The 21,248-nt window shown below is 43.2% G+C and overlaps 2 protein-coding genes across 2 annotated transcripts in view; one reads left to right on the forward strand and one right to left on the reverse strand.

Annotated features, from left to right (window-relative positions):
- The window catches only part of SERGEF (secretion regulating guanine nucleotide exchange factor), a 237,539-nt gene that overhangs the window by 164,557 nt on the left and 51,734 nt on the right, over positions 1-21,248 (reverse strand).
- LOC131487558 (homeobox protein NANOG-like) lies at positions 4,336-5,348 on the forward strand. Its single transcript, XM_058688398.1, has one exon. The coding sequence runs from the start codon at positions 4,491-4,493 to the stop codon at positions 5,346-5,348; it is 858 nt and encodes a 285-aa protein (XP_058544381.1). The 5' UTR covers positions 4,336-4,490.

Consider the following 21,248-nt stretch of genomic DNA (forward strand, 5'->3'; position numbering starts at 1 on the left):
AAAAGTCCTTTCTAATAACCCAGTCAGTGCACTCTCCAGCCTGACTGCTCCTTCCCTAGTCCAGTCTAGCAAAGAAGAGGAGAGCTGAAGGGGTCTATGAGATCAATGGAGTCCAATCTAGTAGGGTCAACAGGAAAGCTGGAAGAGCACTTTCAGGCCAAAAAGAGGAGTCAGAGGAAATCTAAGCCACCTTGCACCCTCAGCATTCCTCTCAAGGTACTGATGTACTAACATCCCAGAATGCTAACCAGGCCACCCAGGGTGGTGAAAAACATAGTGCACTGGGAGTCAGGACATCTGTGTGGCAGACCCAGCTCTGCCACTGACTTGTGCAGCCTTGGACCAGGGTTTAGCTTCTCTGAGTGCCAGTGTCCCCATCTATGAAACAGAGATGATGTGTACCTAATATTATTGCTTTTAGTTTTGCCTGTTAGAATTTCACATATATGGAATCATGCAGTGTGTACTCTTTTGTGTAAGGCTTCTTTCACTCAGAATAATGTTTTTGAGATGTCATCCATGTTGTTGGATGAATCATTTCACTCCTTTTGAACTGTATGATTATACTACATTTCTTTATCCATTCTCCTATTAATGGATGCTTGAACTGTTCTCAATTTGGGACCACTATGAATAAACATTTTACTGTCTGTGGTTATTATTTTTGACTACTCGAGGCATCTCATGTAAGTGAAATCATCCAGTATTTGCCTTTTATGATTGGCTTATATCACTTAGCACAATTTCCTCAAGGTTCATCAGTGTTGTAACATGTGTCAGAATTTCCTTCCTTCTTAAGGCTTAATGATATTCCATTGACTGTATATACCACATTATGCTTATCCATTCATCTGTCAATGGACACTTGGGTTGCTTCCATCTTTCAGCTCTTGTGAAATGCTCTTATGAACACTCTTCAAGATCCTGCTTTCAATTCCTTGGAACACATACCCAGAAGAAGAATTGCTGGATCATATGGTAATTCTATATTTAATATTTTGAGGAGCCACCAGACTGTTTTCCACAGCAGCTGCGCCATTTTACATGTCCACTAACAGTGCATGAGGGTTCCAAATTCTCTACATCCTGGCCAATGCTTGTTAGTTTGTTTTTTGTTTTGTTTTGTTTTGTTTTTGTTATAGCAGCCATCCTAATGAATGTGAGGTGTTATCTCGTAGGTTTTTTTTTTTTGAAGTATTGTTGACATACAAGGTTATATTAGTTTTAGATGTACAACATAGTGATTAGACAATTCTAATCATTATGCAATGCTCACTACAATAAACGTAGGTAATTGTCATAGGTAATTGTGGTTTTGATTTGCATTTCCCTAGTGATTAGTGATGCGGAGTATCTATTCACATGCTACTGGCCATTTGTATATCCTCTTTAAAGAAATATCTACTCGAGCCCTTTGCCCATTTTTTTAATCAAGTTATTTGTATTTTTGTTGTTGACATACTGTAGTTTTATAGCAAATCTTCAAGTCAGGTAATGTGAATCCTTCGACTTTATCAAGATTTCTTTGGCTATTCAAGGTCCATTACATTTCCATATACGTTAGATAGAGTCAGGTTGTCAATCTCTACCCCTAAAAAAGCCACCTGGGATTGTGCATGGGATTGCTTTAAATCTACAAATCTATTTAGGGAGAACAGACAACAACATTGAGTCTTTTGATCCATGAACATGATATATCTCTCCACTTATTTAGGTCTTTAACTTCTCACAGCACAGTTTTGTAGTTTTTATGTACAGGTCTTTTATACTTTTTTGTCAAATTTATTATCTAAATATTTTATGGTTTGTAATATAACTATAAAAGAAATTGCTTTTTAAATATCTTCAAATTACTTGCTGCTGCTATATAAAAAATATAATCAATTTCTGAATGTTGACTTTGAACCCTGTTAAATTCACTTCTTGGTTCTAATAGTTATTTATAGATTCCTTAAGATTTTCTATGTCAACAGTCATGCCATCTGTGGATGAAAATAGATTTGCTTATTTTCTGATTGTTAAGCCTTTTACTGCTTTTTCTCACTTGAAGGCACTCACTAGAACCATTCAGTATAATGTTGAACAAAAATGATGAGAGAAAACACACTGGCATTACTATGATCTTAGAAGAAACACTTTCAATTTTTCACCACTAATTATGACATTTGCATTTTAAAAATGCCCTTTGGGGCACCTGGGTGGCTCAGTCGGTTAAGCGGCCGACTTCAGCTCAGGTCACGATCTCACGGTCTGTGAGTCCATGAGTTCGAGCCCCACGTCGGGCTCTGGGCTGATGGCTCAGAGCCTGGAGCCTGCTTCCGATTCTGTGTCTCCCTCTCTCTCTGCCCCTCCCCCATTCGTGCTCTGTCTCTCTCTGTCTCAAAAATAAATAAACGTTAAAAAAAAAAATTTTTTTTAAATGCCCTTTATTAGATTGCAGAAGTTCCCTTCTATTTCTAATTTCCCAAGAGTTTTTATCACAAATAGATGTCAAATTTTTCCAGCTTTATTGAGGTATCATTGACAAATAAAAATTATATATATTGAAGATGTACAAAGTGATTTGATATTGACATACATTGTGAAATGATTACCACAATAAGCTAATTAGCACATCCATCACTTCACACAGTTACTATTTTTGTGTGCATGTGTGTGGTAAAAATGCTTAAGATCACACTTAGCAAATTTCAAGTATATGATACAGTATTATTAACTATAGTCACCACACTATACATTAATCTCCAGAACTTATTCATCTCACATAACTAACCCATTTTTACCCTTTAACCAACAACTCCCTGATTCCCCACACAGCAGCCACCATTCTACTCTTTTATAAGTTCAACTTTCCTAGATTCCACATTTTAGTGGGATCAAGCAGCATTTGACTTTTTGTGTTTAGCTTATTTCATTTAGCATAATGTCCTCCAGGTTCATGCATATTGTTACAAATGGTAGGACTTCCTCTTTTTTTTTTTTTTAAAGGATGGATAATATTCTTCTGTGTGTGTGTGCGTGCGTGTGTGTGTATGACATTTTCTTTATCCATTCATCCATCAATGGACATTTATGTTGTTTCCATATCTCATGTTGTTTCCATATCTACTGTGAATAATGCTGCAATAAACATGGAGGTGCAGAGATCTCTTCAAGATATTGATTCCATTTCCTATGGATATATAACCAGAGGTAGAATTGCTGAATCATATGATATTTCTAGTTTTAATTTTTTTGAGGAAACTTCCTACTGTTTTCCATAATGTATATACCAATTTATATTAGCACTAAACTGTGTACAAGGGTTCCCTTTTCTCCATACTCTTGTCAACATTTGTTATCTCTCATCTTATTGTCTTGTCTTACTTATACCTAAGAAATATACAGTGATAGCACATTGTGATTTTCTCAATGTTTTCTCTGCATCTGTTGAAATGATCATAAGGCTTTCCTCCTTTATTTTGTTAGTATGGAAAATTACATTTTTTTTTCCAAATGTTAAAGCAAGTTTTTATTCCTGGGATAACACAGCTTGGTCATGACGAACTTCCCTTTTTATATATTGCCAGATTTGATATGCTAATATTCTGTTAAAGATATGTATGCATCTTTGTTAATGAGAGATTCTAGTCTATAATTTTTTTTTTTTGTAAGGTTTTTGTCAAGTTTTGGTATCAGAACCATGCTGACTTCACAAAATGATTTGAGAAGCATTCACTCCTCTTCCTCTATTTTCTGAAAGAGTTTGTGTAAAACTTGTGTTTTTCTCTTAAATATCTGATAAAATTTACCAGTTAAACCATCTAGGCCTAGAAGGTTCTTTGTGGGAAAGTTTTTGATAATGAATTAACAGATGTATAACTGTTCAGATTTTCTATTTCATCTTGTGTCAGTTTTGGTAAATTGTATTTTTTTAAGTCATCCATTTTATCTAATTTGCCAAATTTATTGGCACAAAGTTGTTCAGAATATTCCTTTAGTATCCTTTAATGTCTGTAGACTCTGTAGTGACTTACATACTTTCATTACTGACGCTGGTACATTACAATCTTTTTCTCCTTTTTCTTATCAGTCCAGCTAGGGCTTCATCAATTTTATTGATATTTTCAAAGAATTGGTTTTGGTTTTATTATTTTTCCCTATTTTTATCTTTTTTCTATTTCACTAATTTCTGCTCCTATCTTTAATATTTCCCTTTTTTTTCTACTTATTTTGGATTAATTTCTCTTTTTTCAGCTTCTAAGGATGGAACCTTAAGTCACTGAATCTTGTCCTTTCTTCCTAATATATTCATTTAAAGACATAAATTTCGACCTTTTGCTAAATTGGGTTGGTTGGCGCTTGGCCCTTTCGGTGGTGACGCCACTGCATCCTGTCTTTCTGATACTCTTACATCTGGAGATCTTCAGATTTCTCTTTTAAGTTCTTCCACCTAGACACGTAAGCCTGCATCTCCCTCTTTTTTTTCTCTCTTCCCTCAACTCAGCAACATGAATACGGATCCAGCTCAGCCCCAATGCCCGCCTTGCCCCGAAGCGCCCGATTCTAGGGACTCTTCTCCAGTGCCTGAGATTGATGGGCCTGAAGAAAATTATGCACCCTTGCAAATGTCATCTGCTGAGACCCCCCACACGGAGACCGTCTCTCCTCTTCCTTCCTGCATGGATCTACTTGTTCAGGACAGCCCCGATTCTTCCACCAGCCCCAGAGTAAAAGTGCTGCCCACTTCTGCAGAGGAGATCACCGCGAAGAAGGACGATCCAGCTCAGGGCAAGAAACAGAAGATCAGAACCGTCTTCTCTCAGACCCAGCTATATGTACTCAATGATAGATTTCAGAGACAGAAATACCTCAGTCTCCAGCAGATGCAAGAACTTTCCAACATTCTGAACCTTAGCTATAAGCAGGTTAAGACCTGGTTCCAGAACCAGAGAATGAAATGTAAGAGGTGGCAAAAAAACAACTGGCCAAAGAATAACAACACTGTGACTCAGGGATACCTGATGAACACTTCGGGAAACCTTCCAATATGGGGCAACCAGACCTGGAACAGCCAGTCGTGGAGCAACCAGACCTGGAACAGTCAGTCGTGGAGCAACCAGACCTGGAACAGTCAGACCTGGTGCCCCCAAGCCTGGAATGGCCAGGCCTGGAACAGTCAGCTGCACGACTGTGGAGAGGAATCCCTGCAGCCCCAGATACAGTTACAGCAAAATTCTGTCAGCGATTTGCAGTCCATCTTAGAAACGACTGGGGAAAGCCACAGTGTAATACAGCAAACGGCTAAGTATTTTAGTGCCCAGCAAATAATGGATTTATTCCCAAACTACCCTGAACATACAGCCTGAAGTCGTGTGACCATGAGTGTATTAATCCATCTCCATTTGGGCGATGGCTGTATTACTTCTAGGATTTGTCTGCCTTGATAATTCAGTTTTTCATTATGTTTATTCTGTCCATCAAGGGGGAACGGCAGGAGTCTCATCAAAGAGGATTCCGTAGCTTTGGCTGCTTTGAACAACATGCGGAAATACGTTTCTGGCTCTAGATAACTAGATACAATACTAATTTGTATATCTTTAGGCTCCAGAATTTAACCACAAGAATAGGAAGTAAAAATAACAAAGATGTGATGAAGGATTATTTGTATTTTCTGAGATAGTGAGGCTTAACAACCTCAATTGTTAATGGTGGAGGGTTAAGTTATAATGTACGTCGTTGATTTCCTCTGCCCCCTGTGCTGGTTTAACTACAACTCCTGACGTGTTCATTATTCCAGTATTTGTAGAAAGCTGTTTTTATATTTTAATGTGTCGTGATGATAGGACCAGTTTGGCTAGTGGTTTATGATAGATTTAAGTACAAATAAATACCCACTTTATCTTGTAAAAAAAAATAAAAATAAAAAAAAAATAATAATAAAGACATAAATTTCCCTCAAAACACTGCTTTAGCTACATCCTACAAATGTTTGTGTTCTATTTTCATTACCATTCAGTATTAAGTTTTAAAAAATCTTTTCATTTTGAAATAAATTCAGAGAAAAGTTACAAGAACTATACAAAGAACTCCTGTTTACCCTTCATCCATATTCCCTAAATATTGACACTTTGCCATCTTTGCTCTATATTACCTTCCCTCTTTCTCTATTTTTTTCTGAATGATCTCTGAGGGAATTAGGCAAACCGATGCCCTACCACTCAGAAATATGTTAGAGTATTTGTCAACCAAACTGTCAACACTCTACATTGCAACGATTCAACCATCAAAACTAAAAAGCTGGGGCACCTGCGTGGCTCAGTCAGTTGAGCATCCAACTCTTGATTTTGGCTCAGGTCATGATCCCAGAGTAATGGGATAAAGCCCCGCATCAGGCTCTGTACTGAGCATGGAGCCTGCTTGAGATTGTCTCTCTCTTTCCCTCTGCCTCTCTCCCCCACGCATGCCCTCTCTCTCTAAAAAATAAATAAAAATACATAAACATTTAAATTTAAAAAACTAAATAATTAACATTGGTATGTAACTACCAACAAAACTTGAGACTCTATTTAGTTCCTGTAATGTCCCTTACAACAAAAGAATCTAGTTCCCTATAGTACATTTCATTTAGTTGCCCTGTCTCTTTAGAATCCTTTCAATCTGGAACCGTTCCTTTCCTTGACCTTCAGGACCTTGATATCTTTGTGAAGAATGGGCCTGATTTTGGTCACTCTCCAGTTCGATCAGGTAGTTCTTTTTTACATTTTGTCTGAATTTATACTTGTTTTTTCTGTGAGAGGGCTGGTCCAAAAGAACTATTTCACCATTACCAGAAATGGAATCAGGATAGGATTCAATCCTCTTCTGACCACAGATTCCACATGAAAAACATGCTTGTCTGTTTGACTAGCATGACAGCTCTAAACAACTACAAAACAGGGACAATTCCATTATGCAGACTCAGCATTTCATATATTTTTTTCAAATATCTATATTATTATTATAATTAAGTGATGCCTACATAGAATTAAAAAATCAAATAGTACACAAAGGAATCAAATAAAAAGAAAAAGTTCCCCCACTAACATTGAAAGAATTTCAATGAGCAGAGTCTCTCTACTCTATGCTTGGCAGACCAGTGTTAGGAAATATAAAGGAAATTCTGGCCAGGAATCAAAAGACCTAAGTTTCTAGTCCTGGGTCTAAAACTCCAAAAATGGCTTTAGGTAAATCACTTATCCATGCAAAAAGTATTTATTCAGTTCCTAGTAGCGTATTTAACCTCTCTATGCCTCAGTTTCCCTATCTGAAAAATGACATAGCACTATCCATCTTTTCTATTTTCCTCATAAGCAGGAGAAAAATGATGCAATATTGCATATTTGAGTATGCTAAAATTTGAAAGCAGAATACAAGTGGAACAATACATCAAGTATTAAACCTCCAGAAAAATTAACCATGGTAATCAGAAGCCTTAGTTGGAATACAGGAGACATGTTACAAATGAGATGAGAATGGAAGAATCTATATATTCTATTTGGTTTTATATTATTATACTATGTACACCTGCACTGTCCAATACAGTAGCTACTGTACATGTGGCCATTTAAATTTAAATTAAAATAAAATTTAAAATTCACGGGGCACCTGGGTGGCTCAGTCGGTTAAGTGTTTGACTTCAGTTCAGGTCATGATCTCACGGTTTGTGGGTTCGAGCCCCACTCCAGGCTCTGTGCTAACAGCTCAGAGCCTGGAGCCTGCTTTGGATTCTGTGTCTCCCTCTCTCTGCCCCTCCCATGCTCATGCTCTGTCTCTCTCTGTCTCTCAATAATAAATAAACATTTAAAAAAATTTTTTTAAATAAATAAATAAAATTCAGTTCCTGTGTCACACTAGTCACATTTCAAGTGCTCAGTAGCCGCACGTGGTTATCAGCTACTGGACTGGACCGATACAGACCATTTTTACTGGAGAGTACTGACCCGTGCTATTTTACATCACGTATACTCTTAATTGCCTGATATTAATGTTTTTAGTGAAGAATGAATACATAGCAGCTAGCCTGCCACTATAAAACAAAATAAAAATTCTCAAAGCTTAAGGAAATCCAGATAGGTAAAGAGATCTAACCAAATCAGAATGGCACTGGGTTTAGAGCTTTGGAAGACCCTTGGAATGCTTCTCATTAGATTAGGAAACTGAAGCCCAGGGAAGCAGAGTCTCTGGCCCCAGATCCCACAGTGAACTCACACATTAGAGTTCAAAATGGAAACTGGTATCTTATAGCATAGGCTTTGCTATGTCACCTATTAGTCATGTGGCCTTGGACAAGTAGCCACCGCCAAGCCTCACTCTCATCATCTGCAAACTGAAGAAGAATAATTTCAACTCTGCTGGATTGTCATGAAGATTAAAGAGATGATGTCTAGAAAGCGCTTGGCAGAAAACCTGGCACCCCACTGGGACTTGGTGAATGCCACCTGCTGTCATCATTAGCTAATACATTGCTCTTTACACTATAACACAGACTGATCGGGGAGGCTTTGGCCACCAGATGCATCATCATCACAGAGCTGGTGAGTGTAGGAAGGAACGGGGGAATTATGCAGCTTGGCAAAATGTGCCAGAGGAGCAGAATGATAAATGCATTGTAAAGCAGCAACTACAGAACTGCTCCTGCAAGTCCCCGTGCAGTAGCAGAAATTTCACCTTGAGGAGTGCAAAGGGAAATGTACCATTTACATGCCTCTGTGTCCTCACCTTTAAAAAGGCATCTGAGGGATGGAGTACTGCAGATGAAGGAAGATGTTTATATTTCTACGACCCTCATGCTGAGACAACGAGAGGAGTCAGCATTCTGTCTTTGTTCTTCTCTTTCCAGAAGTAATGTATCACAACTCTGTTAGCTACCAACACAGCTATCCCACAGCAGGTCTCTCCAAGCTGGCTTCAGAGTGGGTGGAGCTCTCCCAAGGCTTCTCCAGGTGCCCCCTGTGTGAATAGCCCCTTACCCCCTGCCCAACAGGACAGGCATGGGATCCAAAACAACCCTAAAATACAGTGCCCACTCTGTAGCACCATATGCTCTCCTCCGGAAGATGACCACAGATGAGGTGATCAGATATTAGAGTAAAATCAAAGTAGCCACACGTGACTCAGACTCTAAGTGAGAAAAAGTTTCCATTCAGTTCCATAACAAATCCTAGCCACGTGCTCTCTGACAGACACTGTGCCATGCCCTAAAGATACAGCTGCAACCGAGACATGGTACCTTACCTGTCCTCAAGTAGCTTATATTTGAAATGGCAACTGGAATTGTCCAAAAAGAATTCAACTGGGTAAACTGTAACCTGAACCTTGTGAAGTGGTACAATTTGGGTTTGCAAGCAAGGGAGCTGGGCTTGGGATACTCTGAAACTCATCCTTGCTGCCACTCTGAATGAGAACAGAAGCCCAAGAAGGGATCATAAGGAAATAAAATATCTTTTCTCAGCTCTTCAAAGGCACACTTCATTGTCCCAGCTTTAAAGTGGCGGTTTCTGAGGAAGGAAAGCCGCTCTGGTTCTGCTCACCTCCCCTAGCCTGCGCCCAGGCCCTGAAGCAGATAATGAGCTGTCACAGGCTCCACCTCTTCTGGAACCACCTGGACTTCTAGGGGTGGTGGTGAGGTGAGCACCATTCACAGTTACCTTTTTGTCCTCCAACCTGGAAAACCACTATCTAGGCACCTGCATGTCCTCTAGTCCATCACACGCCACCATGTTAGCTCTATTTCCTGTGTCCTTAGACAAGTTACTTCATCAAGTTTCAGTTTCTTCACCTGCAAAATAGGGATAAAATAGTATATGCTTCACCAGCATGTGGTAAGAAGTGAAAGTGATATTTAGGGGCTCCTGGGTGGCTCAGTCAGTCGAGCATCTGACTTCAGCTCAGGTCATGATCTTGCGGTCCTTGAGTTCAAACCTGCTATTGTCAGCACAGAGCCTGCTTCAGATTCTCTGTCTCCCCCTCTCTCCCTGCCACTCCCCCACTCACACTCTCTACCAAAAATAAAAAATAAACATTGAGAAAACAAAGAAAGTGATATTTATACAGTGCTTAACACAATACATGGTACACAGTGATCAATATATAGGAGCTAACATTATCATTTCTAAAAATTCCTATTGTTCCTAATTAAGTCTTTCTTAACTAAGTACTCAAGCCTGCCAACAACATCCCCACATTTATCACCTCTAAGGAACCAGCTCCCATAGATCCTTCAGGAGCCTAAAGAGACTTGATCTTCTCCCCTTCAAATTCAGTCTGGCCCAGCCTTCAAATGTCATCTGCTTGAAGAGGCTTTCCCAAAGACTCAAGAGACCTAACCAACTACTCTTCCCTGACACCACCTCTAGATCTTTCTGTTCACAAGTTCTCAGCTCTTACCTGCAGGAGACTTATACTATCAATCACATCCCACTTCACAGAGCTTTAGGACTGTGTCCTCCCTGTTGTCATATTCTAAGTCCACAGCTCAAATGCAACCTGGGTACTCAACAAGTACTGATGGATTAAGAGGAACAGAAGAATCATGGAAACGATTCACATCAATTCCAGCTCTATGGTAACAAATAACCATTTCCAAAGAGCTATAGGAAATTGAGGTTTCCTGAAAACCCAGAGAAAGCTGGATATGACAAAGAAATCGACTAACATAACTTACATTTATTGCTTCATAGTTTACAAAATGTTTTCATATTCACAACCTCATTTTGACAACTTGAAGAGGTAGGCCAAATAATTATTATTATACAGACATAAAATCTGAGGCTCAGAGAAGTAAAGCAGTTTGTCCAAGAATGAAACCATAACATTAACTTTCTTGATTCTTCCAAGTCCTTCTTCTGTTTATTGTTCCTTCATACATATTCTATCTTCAAATGATATGCATGCTCCAGACTATTAATAAAAAAATCTCACTCAAAAGGAATCACGTGGAAATAAAACCACAAAGAAGATCCTCAAGAATGACTAAATTACCTTTCTGGAGTGAGGAACTTTCCTCACACAATCCTGGGGAGTGCTGGCTACAACGACCTACATTTTGTTCAGCAGCCGTGAGCAACCGTCCCCAGCCAGCTAGGTCTCCTGAAGTGGCATATGGCAAGGTCCTCATGGGAGCTACAGGCAGCCTCCCAGCACCTACAAGCAGGCTTCCACTCTGCCTCCTGCTTCCCTTTCCTCTCACACTTCTGACCTCTTTGAAAAGCCAAAAGCCTCACAATTGATTGTCGTAGAAACTGTCTTTTTGCAAAGACATCTCTGATTTCTTCCATTTCTGCTACCCACAGCCAGTCTCCCCCAATGTTGGATGATACCAGGCGTTCAGGGAAAAGAGCTCCCTTCCAAACAGCAATCTGCAGGTGTGGGAGGTCCCTACCACCACTGACAGTGCTCCCACAGAGAGAGCCACTGCATCACAAAAGGGAGTTACGTAATCACACGAAGACTAACTTCTCCCTTCTAGTCATAATTCAGTGGTCCCTCCACCAATGGGGGTCTTGGGGTTCTGAGAGCCACACCCCAAAAGAATGGCCTGGTTTTGCTTCCTTGGAAGTAACCAGAGCGTTTCTCTTTATCTACTGCAAGAGGTGCCTACCAGGCAAGGCCTCAGCATCTCAGGATACTTCAGGCCAAGAAGAGGCTGGAACTAGATGGAAATAACCTTTGGGAAAGAGGGGTGACTACAGGGCAGGCTCCTCAAACAGCCATCCAATATAAAGTGAGGGGCCTGGCAGTGAGAGGGCTGATTTGGGCCAGTGCCAATACCAAAAAGGGCCTCCACGCAGGAAGCTCCAAGCAGCCTCAACCCTCAAAATAAAGCAGATGGCATCTTACTGAGGAATCAGCCATTCAGAACAAGGTCCCAGACAGTGATCAGGATCCAGGACACAGAGTCCAGTCCCTGGGTAATGAGACTGGCAAAATCCATGCCCTATTCAGGGTATAGCTCGTGTGCAATGGAACTGGCAGAGAGGCCCAGCTGTCTGGACAGGGCCCACGTGGAAGGGAGAAGGTGTTTCAGAAAGACAAAAGGAAGGCCAGGTTCCATTAGCCAGCACACAGCAAACTCCAGATCTGGAATCTCAAGAAGGATGAGGGACAAGGAAGGTAGAGGGAAGGTGGAAAAGAGCTTCAGAGACAGCAGCTCAACAGTCGAGGAAAAGTGGGTAATGACACCAAGCAAAGAAAAATTCAATCAAGAAAGAAAAAAGAAGCAGGTTTGTCAGGCCGGATGGCAGGAATACTGAGATGAATGTAAGACATCATCCTTGTTACCCACTGGGGGACGGGTAGCAATTGTCCCAGCAGCCAAGGGCAAAGGGAAGCAGAAGAACCAGCATGTACAAAGACTCAGAAGTATCAAACAATATGATAATGTTGTTGGTTCAGTACAGATGAAATGCAGAATGCAAGGGAAAGACTGGTAGGAGGTGAGGCTGGATATTCTGACAGGGACAGGATCAAGAACTTTTGTTTTTTTAATTTTTTTTAAGGTTTATTTATTTATTTTAGAGAGAGAGAGCGCCCACACGTGTGCACAAGCAGTGGAGGGGCAGAGAGAGAGAGAAAGGGAGACAGGGAATATGAAGCAAGTTCCAGGCTCCACGCTGTCAGCACAGAGCCCCACGCAGGGCTTAAACCCCTGAACTGTGAGATCATGTTCAAAGTTGGACACTTAACCAATGGAGCCACCCAGGTGCCCCAAGAAGAGCTTCTTATATCAAGCCAGAGATGTTGGACTTCATCCTGAGTGGGAAGCCTTTGAAAAGTAAGGGCACACATTCATCCCTATAACAATTATTTGCTGAGCACCTACTATGTGCCAGTCATTAATCAAGGTGATGGGCATACAGTGGTGAACAAGGCCAACAGCAACCCCAAAACTTAAGCTCTAGTAACCCATTCTTTGCACACTGGCTGTGGAGATTACAGACTGTGTTTCTCCTTCCCCTTGAGGGAAGAGGCTGGGTCTTATCCTCCTCTATATCATAAAGACTTGGCTAAGTTTCTTCCATATAGTAGGTTTCCAATAAATGTTTATTGTGGGAATGAATTTTTTTCTGTATTATTAAGAATCTTTAAAAAAAAAAAAAAGGTTTAAGGGCATAACAAAATCTGATTTATATTTTAGTACATCATTTTGGCAGCTGGGTGGGGGCAGCTGGAATGAGGCCAAAGTAGAGACAACAGGTTCTCCCTTGAGACAATGCCACTGAAATTAGGTGGTAGATAATGGGGGTCCAAGCTAAAGGGACAGTGGCAGAGATGGAGACAGTTTTAGTCCCTTGGCCAACCGGCCTTCACAGAGCTCACATTTCTCTCATCAAACCACCGCAGCCTCCTTTAAACTCTCATTGGCTTCTGCTTTCCCTCTAAACCTCTGCATGATTTACTTTCACCCTGGGACAACCCAGTTTTCAAGGTCAAATGCAACAAAAGACAGCTGGTCAGCTCTAGGGTGACCCTGAGTGCAGCCTGGGCCAGTCGTAATGCTGCAGAGCATGGTGGTGACACATGAGGTCACTGGGACTTTAAATCAGGGCTGATGAATTTGCTCTGCAGCTGGGAGAAAGCCAGCCAGAAACATCTTTGCTGTCGACACTGATGGCTAACCTCAACAGGAATCCACACTCTGTGGCACTGCGTGGAGACTGGTCGTGGATTACCAAGCATCTGGCCTCCACTACATTCACTGATTCTGATTCTAGGAAGTGTTTATCACAAGATCCAGGACAGTTCTATGTAGCTCCTAAGATCCCAAGTGATTAAGACAGATGAGCAGCTCTGACCCATACTTACAACAAAACCCGCATCTGAAGCACAGAGTGGCTCATATCCAATGAGCCCAATAGAACACTTGTACGTCACTTTAGAGTTTGCAAAAACCCTTATAGATCTTATTTGCATATTTTTATAGCCCTGTGGGCAAGATTAAAGCAGAATTTGGAGAGGTCTGACTGACCTGAAGTCACACGGATTGTGGGTGACAGAGCAGAAACTCCAACTTAGGTCTCACTCTACATTCAAGACTGGCTTGTGAGCCCCGCCACCCCAGCCAGGACTATGGTTGACCACAGTCGTGAGTGAACCTCATTGCCCCTGTCCTTGCTGGGGCTATCCTTGTCCTCCTGCTGTTCCTCACTAGACAGTGACCTAGACTGCAAGTCTGGAGAGAGCTGCTAGGTGTCCGTCAGAGAGAACTACCACCTAGTGAGAGCCAAAGCCAGAGCACACGGCCACATTCTGGTCAGAACCGTCCCGAGGAAGCTGTTGGTGTACAGAGCTGGCCATGAGAAGAGTGAGGGCTCTGTGAGCCGGGTTCCAGGCCCTGAACCGGGTAACCATGTGCTGCATAACCTGGAGCTCGTGCCAGCTTTCTCTCTCAACTTCTGCTCCCTCGCCCCCAGAATGAGGGCAGCAACAACTGTCCTGCCCACCACTTGGGGGTCAGAGCCAGTAAAAGTGTCTTTTTTTTTTTTTTTTTTTTTTGCCATTTCCCAGTAGTTGCCGGATGGACTCACTACAGAGTAAAGCCAACGCATCCTTGCCCGGAGGCCTGCCCACATTAACGTCATCACTCCAGCAGACAAGCTGACTTTCAACCTAACCAGGAAGACTTAAGCCACCCAACAGGGCTTCTCATCCTTTTCTCAGCACAGTTGCACCAGTGCCTCACTGTGGATCAAGCTGGGCCCTCCATGCGCATAGATAAATAAGACAGTGTCTGTGCTCCAAGAACTCAATGTTTGGTTTAGAGACAGACATATTAATAATTACTGTAGCAACTAATAAGTACCGTGTGACAGCACTGGGCACCAACTCTGTCACTGCTCTGTGAATTCTTGGCACCTGCACTGTGTGTGGGTCATGCTGGGATGCAGTAAACATTTATTGAATAAATAAAAGGAAGATGCAACATGATGACAAAAGATGGACACACTTTAATGAAAGTACTTCTCTTCTCCACCTCCAAACCTCCATCTTCGCATGTCCCCTTTTTTCTTTACTCCTGTCCTGCAAGAAAGCGTCCTTCCGTCTTATCACTAACCCCTTCACAGAGATTTCGAGCCTCTCTCATCTCCCTGGGCGCCCTGCTCCGCTGACCCCCTGCCTCCTGCATCTCTACCCACAGTGCACTCTCTCTCTCTCTCTCTCTCTCTAATCCTCTGCTTCAGCCTTCTGACACACTCCAGTTTCCCCAAGCTCACGAAACTAACTCGAGCCAAGCTCTCCTCCCAGTTCCCGACCTTGTTCTCATCCTCCTCTGGCCACAGAATCTCTGGAAATGCACCCGCAGCCTGCATTTCTCGCCATCTCTTCATTCCCTATGTCCCAGCTTCAGTCCCTCAGAGGTGAGACCACAAACCTCCCATCGCCAAACCCAGCCATCTTTTCTCCGCCCCCGACCTCCCTGACCTCCCCGTTGAAATTTCCTTAGCTTCTGAGAACACTGCAGTTCCTGGCTTGCTTTCTCCCTCTCTTGTCAATACACAGTCTCTATCTGGCTGCTCTTCCTCTGCTTTCCTCCTAATGCAAGCTCTTGCCAAGATTCCCCTGTTATTTTGCATTAGCTCCCTTGAGAAATAATTTAATGTCAAAGCTTCCAATTTAGGAAGCCTTTCCAGTCACCACCTCCCACCCCAACCACCCCACATCCCAACCCTACAGGATCCAACAGAACCAGAGGGGCTGCAAATGCAAGAAAGAAAAGGTCCCCAAGGACACGGGAAATCATTATCAGACTCTTTTCCGGCCTTTGTCACATTCAGCTTGTCCCGTAATGAACTGATCTGAGCCCTGCCAGTAGCTCACGAGCATCTGACACAGGAACTGTTCCACCTTCTCTGCTTCCCCCGTTTGCCTAACGTAGTCCTTGGACAGACAGGCATACATAAGCATCTGCTGGATAAAAGGAAAAAACTGAAGATGAACATGTGTGACAGCACTTGGTAAATTGTGAAGCACTAAAGGACTACAAGCCTCATTATCAACAGATTCCGTAAGAAACTTCTGGGTTGTTCAAACATACGACGGGGTCAGAGCCTATCTGTTCTCTGGCTCTGCAGGACATGTGATGCCCAAATGTCTCCACACATGGAAATGCCTATTCCCGAGCTGGCCTGGGACTGAGCAGCACAGATTGTAGGGAGAGAGTGCAGAGGAGCTGACGAGGGTCATGTACCACTGAAACCATTTCTTCCATTCTGTTTTTATTTATTCAGTCAGTAAACATCCACTGAGGACCAACACAGTGCAGGAGCTATTCTAGACACCGGGAACACAGCTTTGAACGAGACAGACAAGGCCCTTGCACTCCCAGGTCCAATATTTTAGTGGGAAGAGATGATAAATGTGAGTAAATAAGAGAACGGCAGGTAGTAAAGAAGTGCTTGCTGTTATCGTGTCCTTCAGCATCCCTCTCAAACAAAACAGCCCGGTCTCTTCCGAGTGTTCACACGGACAAATCCAGTCCACTGCTTCCACGTTCGTTTTGTGTGATTACTCCTCCTGCCAGGTCAGCAGCTGCAGCACAGATATGCTAGCCATGCTAACCTCCCAACCAAAACAGTCTTTGGGTGAACACGGCTACCCCATTTGGGGTGGCCTCTAAAACCTGCCACACCTGGAAGGTCTGGGCTGCCGGGGCTGCCTCGTCTCAGAGACCTCATGCTCCTCCAAGAACGGCAACGATGCTAGAGGTTACTTACCAGAGAGCTACTTGGGAATGCTTTTTCAGGTTGTATTGAATTCTGTCAGAGCCCTCCGGACTCAGCTGATTGCTGGTGGTAGATCTCGGTGTTATTTAGGGCACCGAAGTCCCACGGTCTTGACACAAACTTAAAATTAGAAATGCATTAAATATAGGAAAGGAGGAAGGTCATTCAGGAAGGGCAGCCTTCCGAGGGAGCTGCAGGACAAAGACGCCCTGGAAACTTCCAGGTTCGTTAATGGGTTTTACACAGCATCCGAGTGGTATTTCTCCTTCTGAAATAACACTGTGGAAAGCGTAGGGGACTGGCTCAAACCTCAGCTAGCACAGCCGAGTGAGTGACTCTGCAAACTAAAAATAGCTTCTTTCCCACTCATTCTGACAGATTTCACCCAGACCCAGTGCACAGGTAGATCCTCCAACAAACAGCTTTAGTCCTGCAGCAAAGTGAGGGTTGATGGCATCCGGGCTTGACAATTACCCAATCCCTGGTTCCACTCTTGTTTATCTCCACGTTTCCCGCTCCTGCTCCAATAGCTGTGTGTGTGCATGCACATGCACATGTACACTGAGCTCCCTGACTGGGATTTGGTGCTCCTCAACCAAACGTGGGCAGAATTTAAACCAGGAACATGACTCAGGACCATGGCTGCAGAATAAGCCCAGAACAAGGCCCTCAGAAACACTGGGAATCGGTGTTTGTCTTGGCGGTCTCCTAATTCCTAGCTAGCCTCTCTGGGCCTCAGTTTCCTCGATTGTAAAAGGAGGATAATCATTCCAAGTCTGGTCTATTTCACAGCATCATGCTGGGATCAAATGAGATAACGTTTGTGGAAGTTATTTTCCTTCAGACAGTAATCCTATCAGAAAGATGGGTGGTGGGGACGGGACAGGCTGGACAGGCAGCTAGACCACAAACTGAGGCTGGCCCACTGGGATGGGCAGGCATCCTGACCATTCCAGGAGTTAGAACAGATCTAGATTCACAGCTTCAGTTCATGTTATCCCCTCTGCCTGGAATATCCTCCTTTTGCTAAACTCCTTGTTTTTAAGAACCCAGTTCAAACAACATTTCTGTTCAATTGCTGTCTTCAGCATAAATCATTCCATCTTCCCTGCTCCCTTGGCCTTTCATATGCAACTCTAATAGCACATCCACTCTATACAGTAAGGATTTACAAACCTGGAAGTTCTTTGAGGGCACAGACATGTATTTTTTTATCTTTGTATCTACCTCCCTCCCCACCACCGTGTGGTCAACATAGGCACGTGGCAGACATCAACCAACATTTACTAGGCCGACTATGGAATAGGCAAGATCCCAAAGCCAAGAAGAACATAAACTCAGGACAGCAGGAAATGTGGGACAGCACACACAGAGCCAGTGGGAAGGGCGGCAGGTGGTAGGAAGTAGTGTCACAAACATCTGCCTGCCCCTGGCAATAAGGTCACGGCCACAGGGACAGGAATCAAAGCTGAACGACAAGTCCTGGGAGGACTAGGCAGCAGCATCATACTAAAATCCCAATGACCTAAACTGGAACAGGAGCCCCTGGGGACAAGGAACAAGGGCAGAGAACAGAGCCAAGGCAACAAGGCAGAGCAAGGCTCAGGTGGTACTAAAGCCTAGAACTTCTGGATCAGTTAACATGCTCAGGTCTGCCAAAATTGAGCCAGCAGTTAGGGGTCAAATGATCTTGGCTATGACCCTGAGGGTCTCCAGGGGCAAGAGTCATTATAAATTTAAGTAGTGATCACTTCCATAACATAAGAATCAGAAATGGAAGCTACTCTTAGATCTGTAAGAAACATCAGGAATCACCTGGTCTAACATGCCCCACCTATGTATGGGGGAACTAAGGGTACAGGAGGAAAAGGGGCTTTCCCAAATTCACTCAATCAGGGCAGAACCAGAGCTAGAACCCAGGTCTTCCGACTCCTAATCCAGACCTTGTCCCATCAGAGGCTGTTTACCTTCAGTCAAGCAGGTCTTCTGATGGTTCCACTACCACACCAGGTGCCCAGCTCTAGCTGCTTCAGAATCCTAGGGAGCCCCTATGTACCCACTAAGTGAGCACAAGTACTTCTGCCTCCATCTTTGGGCAGAGTTTAGAGCCAAGGTTCCCTGGGAAACATGGCAGCCTTGCCTGGGGTCTGGGAAGCTGCTATGGTTCACACACACTCTGCCCTGATGTGTACATGGGGGGGGGGGGGGGGGGGATTAATCCCGATTATTCTGCTATCCCTGGAATTTTCTAAGAGTGGCCAAAAGGGCCGAATATCTAAGGCCAAGCTGATAGAGCGTGAAACACATAGTCTTCACCACTGTGAGAACATTTAAGGGAAGCCCGCCAGGTCTATAATCTCAAGGTCCTTCTCAGGCTGGAGATGAGGCATGGCTCAGAAGAAAGAATTGAGACTCTCAGGGAATCAGAGACTCTGCCTTCCAGACTCTCAGAACTTTCATCCAGGTGAGGGTATATATGCAAAAGGACAGATGCAACTTTATTTCATCTATACAGAAAGTATGTAAGCTTCAAGTACTTCAAGTTCAAGTCCCAACCCCACTGTTTGTTGACCTACTGTGTGATCTGGGGCCCGTGACATCCCCATTGTGAGCCTGAGTATCCTTATTCATAAAGCAGTGATTATAACACCGGCACCCAGTTTTATTGAGAAGATGAAATAATACACGTAAAGTTTTTAGTATGCTGCCTGGACCATAATCACCACCAAGTAACATTGTGTTTGTTTGCTTTCTTTTGTTCACAAGACGGGATGGCTAAACCACCTGTGCTTTCTCCTCTTGTGGGCTGTCACTCTGGATCCCAGCCCAGACACCTCGCTCCTCACTCTGCTTATCCCTTGGACACAGAAGAAGGTAACTGGTCAGCTACGGGGCCACTCTTAATTCCTTGAAGGTCAGGAATCATCAGCTTAGTTCAAGGCTGTTCCTGTCTCCCCAGGTGTCTCTGCACCTCCCTGGCCAAGTCCCTCTCAGGGCAATGCCTACTCAAGGATGGCTTTTATCTTTTCCAAGGTGAATCCACTCCTAGTGGCTTATAGCTGCCCACTGGCCTGGCTCTGGGCCTCAGGCAAATAGATGCCTGACGGGTCAGACCGGGACATCAACGGGGAGGGGGGGGGGGGGGGGGGATAATCCCCGGACCCAATTTACCAAAAGGAGATACCCTGGCGTCTGAACCTGCAGTGGGACCAGCAAGTAGACACGCCAGTACTCCAGAGACTGGAGCAGAGATGGAGGAAGCACTAAAATGGAGTGGCCATGGCACTCCAGGCTCAAGCCACCTCCTCAGATTGCTCTACTAAGAAGCTAAACAAAAGTCACATCAATGTCAGGCTCTTAGGCTGTATGTTTCCACTGGCCATATCTGTCACAGTGCTGCCACACACGATGGCCACCACAGGGTGTTAAAAGGCGAAGAAGAGAAAGGACCCAACAGTTACTGAGTGCCTGCCACATGCCAAGAACCTTGGGTATAATCCTCATCAAAGACCTTTTGTGGTAAGTATTATTATCCTGATCTTGCCAATAAAACCAGAGACTCAGAAAAATCCGTGAAGCCTCTGTGCCTCTGCTGTGCTACCTGACCACGGAGTCTTAAATGTTCTGGAAAAGACAAAGAAGAATAAAGGGTTTAATGCACTTGGTACCAAGCTCTCAGCACCTTCACTGGCTAAGCAGACAGTACTAGCTACAATGCTGCATTCCCTCATTCGCAGCTGGGGAGGTCAACTTCTCTCAAACAGAATCTAGAGAAATATAGCAAAGGTCATAAAGATGCTCATGGCCTTTGCCCCTGCAATTTCATCCTTAAGACTGTATCTTAAAAAACACTTCAAAAGGGTATTCACTGCAGAATCCACCATAGTGACAAAAGAGAAGAAATTATATAAACGTCTAACATTCCAAGAATGGTTTGGAAAATCCCAGAGCCTTCGAATCATATAATGTTACACAGCCATTTTAAATGGCCTCAGAGATCAGAAAGAAACAAAGCAAAGCATCTGTGATAAAATAAATGAAGACTGAATACCAAATATCATAAGTACTATCACTGAAACTTTGGAAAGTATGTACATGTGTACATGCAAAAGGGAATGTTGTTAAGGTGGTTAAGATTAAGGATGGTTTTATTATTATTATTATTATTATTATTATCACCACCACGTCTAAATGGCCTTTTTGGTTTTGTTTAATGAGTGCCTTGTCAATTAAAGAACAAGAGAGAGCAAGAAAGACAGACAGACTTAACCCAGCACTAAGGAAAGGCCCAGGAGGAGCGGTCTGGGATGTGAAGCAGAAATTGAGAACCGTCCTACATACCCGGAAGGAGGAGGCCAGGCAGGCCCCGGGGAAAGGGAAGCCCTCTAGGTATGAAGAGGGTTGTAATTAGTCTGATGCTAATTACAGAAGTCTCGCTGGCTTATTAATTTTTTTCACAGACTCTGAATGAAGACTGAACTCCTTCATTAAGCCAACTTGGGTTCA

Source organism: Neofelis nebulosa, chromosome 10 (genome assembly GCF_028018385.1).
Source record: "Neofelis nebulosa isolate mNeoNeb1 chromosome 10, mNeoNeb1.pri, whole genome shotgun sequence".
NCBI lineage: Eukaryota > Metazoa > Chordata > Mammalia > Carnivora > Felidae > Neofelis > Neofelis nebulosa.

Coding starts and splice junctions, on each gene's coding strand:
- LOC131487558 (XM_058688398.1), top strand. CDS start 4,491: ATGAATACGGATCCAGCTCAGCCCCAATGCCCGCCTTGCCCCGAAGCG.